At 35.7% G+C, this 12,824-nt stretch overlaps 1 protein-coding gene across 4 annotated transcripts; it reads right to left on the bottom strand.

Moving 5' to 3' along the window:
• Positions 1-252: 252 nt before the first annotated feature.
• On the bottom strand, positions 253-10,582 carry LOC122533084 (tubulin polymerization-promoting protein homolog). 4 transcript variants are annotated; one of them, XM_043662460.1, is made up of 4 exons: positions 10,360-10,582; positions 4,588-4,945; positions 3,993-4,128; positions 253-2,949 (listed from the first exon to the last, which is right to left on the bottom strand). In XM_043662460.1, exons 2-4 carry the CDS (start codon positions 4,935-4,937, stop codon positions 2,767-2,769), a joined length of 669 nt encoding a protein of 222 aa, XP_043518395.1. In that variant the 5' UTR covers positions 4,938-4,945; positions 10,360-10,582; the 3' UTR covers positions 253-2,766. The 4 variants fall into 4 exon arrangements, with proteins under 4 accessions (XP_043518395.1, XP_043518397.1, XP_043518396.1 ...); XM_043662462.1 differs by lacking the exon at positions 10,360-10,582 and adding an exon at positions 10,200-10,334; XM_043662461.1 differs by lacking the exon at positions 10,360-10,582 and adding an exon at positions 8,766-9,242.
• Between the last annotated feature and the right edge of the window lie 2,242 nt (positions 10,583-12,824).

The raw sequence follows: 12,824 nt of genomic DNA, 5'->3' as shown, positions 1-12,824 counted from the left end.
CCAAATTAGTTGAATGAATTTTTGCATGCAGAACTATCCTCCAATATAATACTGTGATTTGCGCGACACCCTGTATATTGCATACGTATTTCAAAAGTGGTTCAACTGATTCAAGTAACTCTACGTAGTAAATTACGGACAAAATTGGCTTACAATTAGCTTGACTCGAATATCCTAACTCTAGTTCTTAGTAATTGATATTTCATTCTAAGAATTTCAGGAAAGCACAAGACTAATAAAAATAGAAAGTTCCTTTCGTTCAACTCGCCTTTATTATTTCGAATGAATCAAAAGCCCCTTGGAATTAGGAGGGGCGTCCATCGAGGTACGTTGTCCCTTAAATAAAGTGTACATCGATTAAAGAGAGAACTCGTAAAGTGCTTTACCGATACGATGATGCCACTGTTGCGAAAGCGAGACAATCATTTTGAAAATAAAGAAACGAAAAAAATATTTCGATGAATATCTGCAAGAAAATGTCTCCGAAAGAAAGGTACGAAAAACATAAATATCGTAACAAATGAACGATCATTTTCTTGCAATATTTGGCAATACCATTTCTAAAGCAATCATTAATTTAAAGAGAAAAAAAGAATGTCTTATCGCTTTCACAGTCGTGTCAGCTGATTGAAAACGGCGATTTTCACGTTTACACTTCACTTGAAATTATCTCCGAGAATTTAGTACCAAGAAAGATAGATAGATAGATAGATAGAGAGAGAGAGAGAGAGAGAGAGAGAGAGAGAGAGAGAGAGAGAATTTACGGATTTTGGTCTTGAGTTCGCCGCCATTGCGCGCCAGGCGGTCTCATCTTTTAAGTACACTTTAATTCGATTAATGTACGCATACGCAGATATCGTAAGAATAATCACAAACATCTCGAAATATTCGCGTGATCACATCAATCCAACCACGATCCCATCGTATACTCCAACGCGTCGATTGCAAACATTGTACGTCCATATGGTTACGCGATCTGGCACAATCGGACCAATAACATTAGTAAAATTTTTACAAGTTGCAAGTTATTGACTTCCATTCTCATCGACACACACTTGGAAAAATGGAATTTAAACGGAGATTAATTTGTTTACAATAAGTTTATAAAAATTATAACAAGTCCTTTACATCGTGTGTTTCATATATTCCTGCTTGTCACGTGCATATTATAATAAAATAATATGCTAGTAATATTATAATAATATAATATCATAATAATATTATAATGATATAATATCGAAAACATTTTGGAAAAATAAGGAAAGAAAAGAGAAAACTATAACTTACTTAACTTGACTTAACTTGTCAGTTTACTAATATTATTAATCAGCCGATCATTGCGCAAGAGAGCTCTGACAATAACTTTGCACCAAAAACTCGAGCGGTGATCTTCCAAGAGAATAGCAGAGATTATATAGAAGTGAATGTTGAGTGACAAGTTCGTTCGTCTTTCATTGGCATGTGTACTTTACGACGTCTCGAAATTATAAAAATTGCGAATACTGTAGACAGAGACAAATAACTCCTCGATCGAAAAGATTTTACACGAAAGTAGTAACACTAAATGCGTTTCTTTCAAAAAAAAAAAAAGGTGTGAATGAACTCGTTACTCAACCTGACAGAAGAAATTATAATAGAATTGTCTGCTCTGCAGCATCGATTTTGTTTCGTCTCCATTAATTTTCATTTAACTAACTCTGACTAGTGTTCGCGTAAATCTATATTGCCATAACGTATACGATCCTTGCTATGTAAGTAATGCATACGATCGTAGAATATGCGTATTAAAAGAATTTCGAAGCTCAAGTGTCACGAGTAGCATTTAAACTTTCGATTGAACATGCGTTTGAGAAACGAAGAAAAAATATTTGTACTTGCGACCCTGTCAAACTGTTGTACGATACGTTCAAGAAAACCGAAGAAAGAGCGTGGTATGTCAAATTGAAATCGTACGTAATTAAAAGATATGATTCCAATCGTTCGAAAATGGAAACAGAAATTTCGATACCTGAATCACTATAGATCTCCTTTCGTTCTCATATTATCGTTTCAACTGAACGATACAACAAAATTACTCACGCTTTCGACTCCAAAGAGAAAACCAAAGGGAAAACAAAACAGCCGAAGAAATGCATCGATTAGTCTCGTTGGAACTGCGTCACGATTACGATCAATCCAGTCCAGTAAAAAGCGAAGATCACGGATTTGCAAGGCAAACAAAGCGCACGATGCTTTTAAACGAACTTTAAAGAGTACCAGAAAATTCGAACGACGTTTCCTATGGAAATGTGTGTCCAGGAGATTAGTAACTAAAAGAGAGTGTCTTGTTCGTTAAAATAGCTCGGCTGCCAGATGTTTCACAAGCTATCTTCAGCAAGAACGCTTCGCCGAATCATCAATGACCTATGTGACCTCGTGATCACCACCACAGCTCCTCGAATTCTCAGCTGTCCGCCACGAAGAAAGTCGAGTCTCGAACGAAATTCTCGACCCGTTGGTTTCTTCGTTGGGTCGTCTGAAAGGACGTATCATTCATCGAGGAAAGCTTCCAACGCGTTCGCCCGATCATCGTCACCGTTTGCTTGCGTCGATCGTCGTCGGCGTGTGTCAACAGGCCGCAACAGGTAGATCAGGTGCGCCGGTCGAGGAACGCGACGATCTAGACGAGACAAGAACCCGACGACGACACGTGGGCGTTTCGTGTGAAGTGCGTGGACGGGACAACACAGTGTCGAAGACATCACAGAAACGCGCGGATCTCTCGAACTAGTGGGCTTTGTTGTAGGTGTCTTTGTTTTGGTAGCCCTGCACGTAGCCAGACTGGTCAGGCAGGTCCTTTCGACCAGCGATTCCTCTGCCTTTACCACTCTCGTCGAAACGCTGCTTATGAGAGCCTGTGTACTTGCTGACGTCTGTCAGTCTGTCCACTGTGGAGGCCGCTTTCCCAGTCTGAAAGAGAATATTCTTGTAACAATAATTGTAAAATAAAATAAGATGTGTAGTTTTATGGAGTTTCATAACACGAAGAGGCGATTGGAAAAATTTTTGTTTCTTTCTCTATAGAATTATGAGACACGAGTATCAATGTTTTATTAACATGTTACATTTTTATATACACGTCATATCGCTCCTTTGTGTATGTATTTTTACGTCTCGAAAAGTATGTTTCGGACAACAAACTTGATATTACTAATTGTTAATTAAAGAAACAATGCAAGTCAATGTAGCACACTTCTTACATTGCCAATATGCGTTTTGTTCACGATGATAGTAAAGATAAAATTCGTGATAACAGAATGCAGCGCATGTCACGCGAATCAGAAGGACCAAATTATAGAAATCAGTGAGCAAAAGTTTCGTGATTGATTTTCATTTTTGAGCTGCCTCAACTCGCAAACAATATTGTTTCTACAAAAATAGAAACAAAATTATATATATACATATATAATGTACAATATTCTATTGATAATAGAAATACTCTATTTCGAAGAATTAAGTGTTCTGAATTTCATTTATAGTCTGGCTAGCTAATTTCAAAATACAAGATTCATACGCAACATAGATCGTAAAAAAAGTTAAGTAGTTCTAATACAAATCATTACATATCATTGATTTACATTTCCAAGGATAGTAAATGGATTTTTCTTCTCAAGAGACATTTAAGACACACGAATCTAATCAACACGAAGGTTGCTCGATGATCGTGACACGTAGGCGAGAATCTAAGAAACGTGATCGTTGAAAATTATGTTCAGATCTGGCGACATCGTAAATCGTCAGTGTCGACACAGTGACAAGGTTGCGATAAATTAAATGGACAAACTACCTCCAGTTTGCATTAACTTGTAAAACCGTGGGAGAAGCTTGTTTTGCGATCGATCAAACCATGAACTATGAAACCAGCCATGCTCTATATTTATCGTGAATTTAGAAGTAAATTATGGAACGCTGGGCAAACCTCTACAGGTGTGTGGTTTGTGTGTGATACTTACTCCTCCAGCACCACTAGTAACCCCAGGTGGTCCACAGTTCGCCATCTTCTTTTTCATCTCTGCTAAATCGACCTTTTTACTTTTCGCCAGTTCCTCTAAAAACGCTTTATACTGTTCAATGCCCAATTTCGTAGATCTAAAAACCAAAATCAATTCCCACAGAAATTGTTCAGATATTCTATTTCATTTTACAGGTATTTTTTGTTTCGTATTTAACGAAATCATCGAAATCCTAATGTCTATAAAATTATTTGTAATGTCTATATAATGTCTATAAAATTATTTCTCCGATAAAATATGTAATAATTTTATAAACATTCGATAAAGTATGCAATAATTTTATAAATATTCGATAAAGTATGTAATAATTTTATAAATATTCGATAGAGTATGCAATAATTTTATAAATATTCGATAAAGTATGCAATAATTTTATAAATATTCGATAAAGTATGTAATAATTTTATAAATATTTACTACAAATATTATTATATATATAAAATTATTTATTTTCCTACTAGAAGATTAATCAATATTTTTGACTAGATCATTACTTTCTGTTTGAAGATAAATTAATCAGTGAAAATTCTCATACTTGTGTTTCTTAAAGTAAATCCCTGTATCAGTAGTAGTGATCTTCTTTCCGTCGATCACCTTCGCCTGTTTCATCCATTTGTCGCTCTGGCTCAACGTAATCAGCTTCCCGTCGCTTTTTGGGTCACCGAATTTCGAGAAAGCTTTGAAACTCGCCAGAAAGCTTCCAGACGGTGCGGCGCCAGGACTGCTAGGCGTTGAGTTTCCAGTTTCATCCTCGATCTTCAAATTCGCTACCTTATTAGCCGCAGTTTCTTCCGCCGACTCTTTCTTTTCACTTTCACTTTTCTCCGCCTGGGCGTCGTTTTTCTCTACTTTCTCGGTTTCATTGTCCGTCTTCTCGGCTTGCATGTTTGCGCCTGAAATATCACAGTATGAAGAAATTAAGGGATGCGCGGTTCGAAACAGTTAACGAAATTGCAGATCTGTATCCTTCGTCTAAATACACGCAAGGCACACGAAAACATTCGAACACTTTCAGATACCTGTACGAATATACATCATATACAATGAAAAGCATAACTGAACCGACAACTATGGAAATATTGTTGATATTTTAAATTAAGTTAACTTTGTAAAAAAAAGTTATATAACAATATACCTGACTTCACTTTAATAGTAGTAAGTTCTTTTTTTTTTTTTTTTTTTTCTGGAAGACATTTTTATATATCACGCGATCGAAAAAGTTCTCGAATATAAATTCAAACGATTTTGAAAAGATTGGAAAAATTTTTTCATGATTAAAATTACCGTGACCTTGAAACTGAATGAAATCAGACTTGATGAACGACTTTTCTTCGCCATTTTATTGATCTTTGAGCATTAGAATTAAACGAGACATCTGCAGATTTTTTTAATTTTTATCCTTCAGTCTTAATATTCGATGATTAATAAAAATAAAATAGTGAACAAAAATCGTGCACTAAGTTTCACGGGGTCGTCACTTCAATCAAAGGAAAACTTCAATCTTCAACATCATAGTGATTCTAACCACAAGAAAAATTGTTCATCGTCATGGACGTTTGAATTTTTGCAACTTTCGAGAAAAGGAAACCGTCCTTACTTTTATTCTAGAAAATTGTCGAGATTCAAATTTCTCTAAAAATATTGAAAAATCTTTTTCAAGATTAGAATCGGAGATCTTTCAGAGACGTTTGAATTTCTTTTCCTTTTTCTTTTTCTTTTTTTAGCGTCTTCTAAAACGAAGTACGACCGATTGAACAATCCTGGCATTAAAAATGCATCGTACGATGGAAAGCGAGTGAATGAGGGTCAAGTTTGAGTAAAAAAAAAAAAAAAAAAAAAAAAAAAAACGGCAACGCTAGATTTATCTGCACGACGTTTCACGCCATTAACGTCCAGGTAGACGTATCGGCGACGTTTTGAGGTCAAGTAACTAGCTATCGATTCAACATAATTCCCGTAGGCGACCCAATAAAATTGACACCGTACGTGCTAATCAGCGATCGAATAAGTGTTCTTTAATCGGCGCAAATTACACACGAGTTATGTAAACCTCCTTGACGCAAAATATATAGGCAATGAAAATCTGTCCCCGTTAATTTCGTTACTTAACACCTGTCGAATACGATTCTGTTCGTTAAATCTACTCGCCAATCCCTCGTCTTGGAATAATCTTTTGCCAGATGCTCGTCGAGTTGCGAACAATATTCCCCAATTAAGTTAATCACCACGGCATTTCAATGACGAAACAGGGGAGAGTCGATTGACTATCGGGTATAGTCGGACTCTTTCATATCGGTTTGGTTTATTGTCGGACAGTATTGTGTCTCGAGGCATTGTTGCGAATAAAGGATTCAAAGCTACAATGGGACGACTTCAGCTCTTGTTTTACTTCCTACATTCCAAGGAAAAGTGTATTCCCTGATAAATTTTATCTCTGCCTTCCAAATGGAAGGCCTTGCTGTAAAAATAATGAGAATCAAGCTCTTTGACGTTTCGAAAGTTTTGGTGCATCATTTAATTGATTACCAATCGAAGGTTTGCTCTGTCCTAGTAGCATAGAGAAACGTCTCCTGCTAAGTTCAACTGATTGTTTTTTTTTTTTAAGAATTATTTTCTCTCTCTATCTTTTCCTATTTAGAACGTAAACTTTACTTTGAGACATCATAAATACAGAGTGATTTTTAAAAGAACGTCTTTGAACGTAATCTGTTTCATCATTTTATAATATCTGAAATATCTTATTTAAACGATTTTTATTTTCCATTAAATTATTCAATTCGAATGATCTTACGATACTACGGCATTTTCGTTATTTTCGAAATATTTCTTAAGTTCTCGAAAAATGATTAACCTCGGTGGAATTGATCACTTTGATTGTATCGAGTATCATTGAATTTTAATGAAGCACTTACTTCTTCCCCTCTTTTTCTTGCATCCATTAAATCATATATCATCTAAATATTGTCAAATCTATTTCAACACGAATTGAATTGAAAAGCTTTTCCTATTTATACACTATTTTCATTTGTCAAAGGTATACATTTTCACGAAGATATAAAACTAATAAAAGCCTTCAAGTGCTCCTCTTAAATGGTGAAATATCGAAAAGCTAATATTAGCAAAGCTAATAAAATCGTAATTTATCAGCAGCTGTCCACAAACACGCGTTCCTAACAATCAAAATTAGCGAACAATCTTATTCTAATCAGATCGATCATCTGCATTCCAATTCAGTCAAGAAATTATGTTCTATCACATATTACATATTTTTTCAAAATTTTCTTCATTTATTTGAACGAAATTTTAATGAACGTTGAATCGATTTATTTGAAAGCGAATTCTTGTTACGTATACAAACGAAAGATTATAAATAGTTGGAAAACCAATGAACTTCTATTATGTTATAAAATCCAATTACACAAGGTATTTTAGCAAACAAAATTTCAATCAATGGTTCCATGTGAAGAAATACGTCGAAAATATACAACAGACTTTGAAGTCTTCTCTCTTTTTTGATTTCGAAAAAGATTTCATATTTGCCTGCCTTGAAAATGAAGCATAATGAAAAACTGTTTTTTTTTTTTTTTTTTTGTTTATTTTTTCGACGTATTTTCACACGTCAAAATCAAATGTACTTTGCTGTTCATTTCATAACTCGAGCATTGTATAAATTTTCAATCTCGATTTAACTCAAAAATTAGGCGTCGTATTAAAAACTATTATTACATATTATTTTCAACTTAATTTTTGGCATGAAACTACCACTTTGCCAATTGCATCATTGCCAAATTATAAAACTGACCCGTCGTAAATTCATATAAATATTTCAGAATATTTCACGAAAGAACCGGTAATCAGAATTTAACCTGGTTTTATTTCACATCAGACGACATTTACACTTTGTCAATGAATCGCGATTGCATCGATTCGCGCAGTCAAGATTCGAAACAATTTTCCTCGCGAGTGACTCGTCTTTCCCCGCATAGAAACGGTACGAATGATGGAAGGCCGGCACTAAGCTGGACACGTTGTTATTTCATGACTATAAATAGAGATTACGACAACATTCGTGTTAGCACAATTAGCAAAGAACAGGAAGCGGGGAGCGATTGAGTAACCAGGTGTCGAACGAACGCGTTTTATGTACTGAGGTGATGCAAATTTCCAAATGACACTGACCTTTGTTCTCCTGAATCTGCAAAACGAACTTAGCTTTAATAATTTTAATAAAACCTACAAACTGTATACAGTGTGTAAAAATATACGCAACGTCTGATGTAAGAAATTCAAAGAAAAAATTGAAGAATCCAAAGCTCGATAAAATATCCAAAGTTAAGGATCAGAAACGAAGGACCTAATGTTAAGAATCCAAGGAAGAATCAAACGTACGTCTAAAATTAAGATTCTAAAGAAAAGTCAAAGGTACAAGGCGAAGAATCCAGAGTAATGGATCGTGACGCTTAATATACGACACGAATCGCTATTTAGGGATTCTCCTCTATATTCACAGTTACAAAAATACGAGTTTTCATGAAAATCCGCGGTCTATTAATAACATTGTAACGCAACCGTTTCACGATAAAACAGCGCCACGCTCCACATTTATTAATGTCTCGTAAGTATGAATGAAGAAGATCAAACTCGATGTCGACAATGCGGTATCACAGACTGTCTCGTAACAAGAAATATCGCTCGTTTCAGGTGCAAACTCACCGTGTCAATAATACTCGAAGCAGCGAGCCTAATTACGCGCAACGTCTCCGAACGAACGAGTGAAAGTTAATCACTGTTGCATCACGCTGCAGATTGAACAATCGTCACGATCAATGAAAAGACTGATAAGACTCTTCACTTGTTCACGAGGATTTACCGGAGAAATATACGAGCCGACTGGTGACAGAAGGGAACAGTGAACACTGTGGTTTGTGTACAAGCTGAAAAGCTGTTGAACGCGAGGTTTCAGCGAGGAATCTGTGCCGTAGGGCGCATGTGTTATATCGATCTCCTCGTTCAACGGGAGCACGCAGTCACCCTTCTCAATATATCTTTGAAACTGCGTTTCACCCTTGGCTGCAGCCGAAATGAAAGCCGCGGGGTTCCCGTTTTCAAACAGAACAACCAACCGTGCCGAACGATTACTGACAGGCTATTAAAACCCTCGTGCCATGCGATATACTACCGGCCTACTAAGTTCAGCGATGAACTCAATGTCTGATAAAATTCAGTAGGTAGATTGTATGGGATGTTTCGTGGAGCATGGAGTTAATTATCTAAGCCTCGTCCAAGTTAATGGAAATCGACTTTTATCTAGCAGCTTTCTAAATTGTTTCGCTCTTCAGTGACGAGGGATTCTTTTTTTTTTCTTCTTCTTTTTTTTAAATAAAGTCACCGAAGAACTTTTCGACTCGTCCTCGTTCAGTCTGCGTTCGCAGCGGCGGGATATGTTTTGAAACGAAACTGATAATGAATCACTTTGAAATAAAATCACGCGAAGAATTTCGTATAAAGTGGGAATCGGAGCTTCGAGAATGACGAACTAGGACAGACGGGTGTCTCTTTAATGAACGAGTACTATACGATTAAAACTGAGATGAATAGTTAGTTTTTAATATCTGAAGAATAGGTACTGTACATATATACATGATTATATATATATATAAAAGGATATACAAAGTCGTAAGTTTTGCTTTTATAATTTACAAAATGCCCGAGACCTCTATTTAATAGAAATAGCGGTTCCAACTTGGTTAGGAATCTTGCCAAGCGAATTTCGCGTGTGACTGCATCGTTATATTCGATAACAAAGTATGCACGCGATCCCGATACACAAGAGGCTCGTTTCCCTCTTATCTCCGGCCCAAGTGAACGCCCGTATGTACGCCGTTTTTAGTTGGCATTGCGGGAAAGACTGCAACAACGCGATGCTCGTTATCTGTACTCGGGATGTCTCTGTCCGCTTTTATACTTGGTCGTTACGTCAACGATATTACGACCAGCGTCGAAAAATAACCTGGTTTGCCGACACTCGGACAGAGGTAATCGAATCGGATGAATGAAAATCCACGTCGATATTAATAATAAGGGACGTTGACTCTTGGCGACTGACAATAAGCGATTTAGAGGAGAAAAAAATCGGTCGAGACACACCTTGATACGTTATCGTTGCATAACTTCACACGTTCAGAATTCACGCGTTACCGCATCGCTAAATATACACGTTTGTTGCAATTGAAATAATGATAAATTGATTTCTGTTTTCTTTAGCCGATGGTGATAAGCAAGCTCGATAACTAGTAGGAGTGGTCACCTTTTCAGTTAAATTATCGCCACACACCACACCGTGCTACCCCCGTCGGAATGTTCACGCACTATACGTATTGATTCTTGAGGTTCGTCAGATGTCGAACGCGATTCCTAGTTTATATTTTAGACGCGTTCATCACCGCGATTCCAGCCTGGATGAGACTGAGAACGACACTGAGACCTCCTCCACTTGTACCGCCAACATCATCCCCACCTACATCGCTAACACCTTCGACTATGCTCACCGCTTCTATCACCTACTTTCTTCTGTCATGCGTTGAAAATCGTTATTGCTCTCGTAGCTTCAATTCTTTTTTTTTTTTTTTCTCGTTCTACGATTGATCGTTCATTTTACATGCTCATTGGTTTCTTTGTTTGCTCGTTTGTAACGACGTGTATTGTTGCAGCAATCCGTGACCCGGAGTGTTTATTTAATGAACATGATGTATACTTGCTACAACTGTGATACGGAATTTGATAACTAAAACGATAACTATTTTTTACGATACGATACGTTTGATAAGTTGTGTATAAGATATAAAGACAGATACAGATAATATTAACGTCTATTTATGTCAAATTTCTGCGAATGTTGGAATTTTCACAATGCAACGTGTAACTTTAATTATTTGCTCGATCATTTTATTCATTCGTGTGTGAAATATTAAAGTCTCGTCAAATACATTGATATTTGATATGGTAATGAATAAATTAAGAACGTTTGTGTAATTTTATATTTTTACGAAGCTAATTTAGGAAATGAAACCTAAATAGAAAATTGCTTTAGCGTCATATAACATTATATAAAGTATTGTGCTTAATTGTATTAAAATCCGCAGTCTGATGATGAAAGATAAAATAAAATTCAAAATTTCTTCTCGGAAGAAACGTTGTCAAATGTTTTTCAAACAAGAAACATTCTCAAAACAAAAATCTTGTTTGTTTCTTGAAACGAGAACAGGTGTAATGCCTTCGATCAATTTTAATCCCGTCCAGCGACTACGAATGAGAAGCTTGATATTAAGGTTTCTATCAATCACAGGCGGTAAAAGCTTTCGTCGAAATGCACCTGCATATATAGCGTAAGAAATCGACTTCGAAGGATATCCTTGACCCCGTTTCCATGGGAAACTACGGAAATTTAAAGTCGACGTTTCTATATCGAAGTAGTATGACTCAGTGATACGTCGTACGAGTCACAAGTGGTTACTCCCACCACTTAGCACGAAACACACAGGTACAACACGTACGCATAAATGTTTGATTGCGAGTTGACAGGCACGTTTCACATTATGACCCTCGAGTGGTTATGAAAATTATTATGGATCATCATTTTGTACACTGAGGTACAAAAGCACATGTACATACATACAGCACAGGATTTTCTTAATATCTACAACTTATAAGCAAAATGGGGATTTCATGCATTTTAATATTTTTATGAACATCTAAAAAAAATTTATTTACTATACATATATTATAACATACTCTACTTTGGATATTTTATATAGATAATTTTGTGTACGCGCTGATCATACATTTTTGCAATTCCCAATTTTCCGTAATTGCGTAAAATCTACATCCTAGTATATTTATTTCCAATGATTTTCTGCTTAATTTGTAACTTTAATAAGGTCATAATTAAACTGTAAACTTTTGCGGGAATCCGTATTTTTGGAAACTATGATTAAATTTAAAAAATAGAACACTGATAATTGAAACATAGAAAATTGTTTTACGTAATAAAAATATTATTGAGAGCACTATACTTTGGATATTTTGTATTATTTACATCCTATGCAATTGTAATCTCCTGCAGGTTTTCTATATATGCATAAACGTTCGTAGTCTAATTACAATAATACAGTCGAACTTTCAAGATTCGATTTTTAAGAAATTCAATTCATTCAAATGTTAACTTATAAATATTAGTAAATATAAAAGTATATAAAAGTAACTTGTAAATATTATTTTAGTTTAGTCTAACGACGTATCACGTATAAATTCTTTAACATTTGAATGAATTGAATCTCTTAGAAAGGTAATTACATGGTCCAAAATTAGAAATTTGTACGTATAGTCTGAATACTTCATGAGTAACCGAATCCTAGGAAGAAATCCTCCTTGCATTTGACTTGATTCCATCACTAGCGCCACAGAGATCAATTTTCTCACGCTTACGAACAATCGAAGCGTTCTTAAAAATGAGCGCGTTGGTAATTAAAATAATTTGCTTTCATCGTTCAATTTACAAAATGATTTTCCATTACCTGCTCTCGTGTCAAATGACACAGGTGAATCTTAAAATAAATATGACATACGAAATGCGTGCACGTAATCGAGACTTTTTACAGAGTGAAAATTCATGACAATGCGCGTTCGAATCTAAATATGAATCACATTGAAAGACTTGTTGCGCGATGCATATAAACGACATCGCTTGTTGCTTCATTGTAGATAGACTGCAGT

Source organism: Frieseomelitta varia, unplaced genomic scaffold, assembly GCF_011392965.1.
Source record: "Frieseomelitta varia isolate USP_RPSP 00005682 unplaced genomic scaffold, Fvar_1.2 scaffold_493, whole genome shotgun sequence".
NCBI lineage: Eukaryota > Metazoa > Arthropoda > Insecta > Hymenoptera > Apidae > Frieseomelitta > Frieseomelitta varia.
The sequence above is the reverse complement of the archived record's forward strand: the minus strand, read 5'-3'. Positions and strand labels throughout refer to the sequence as shown.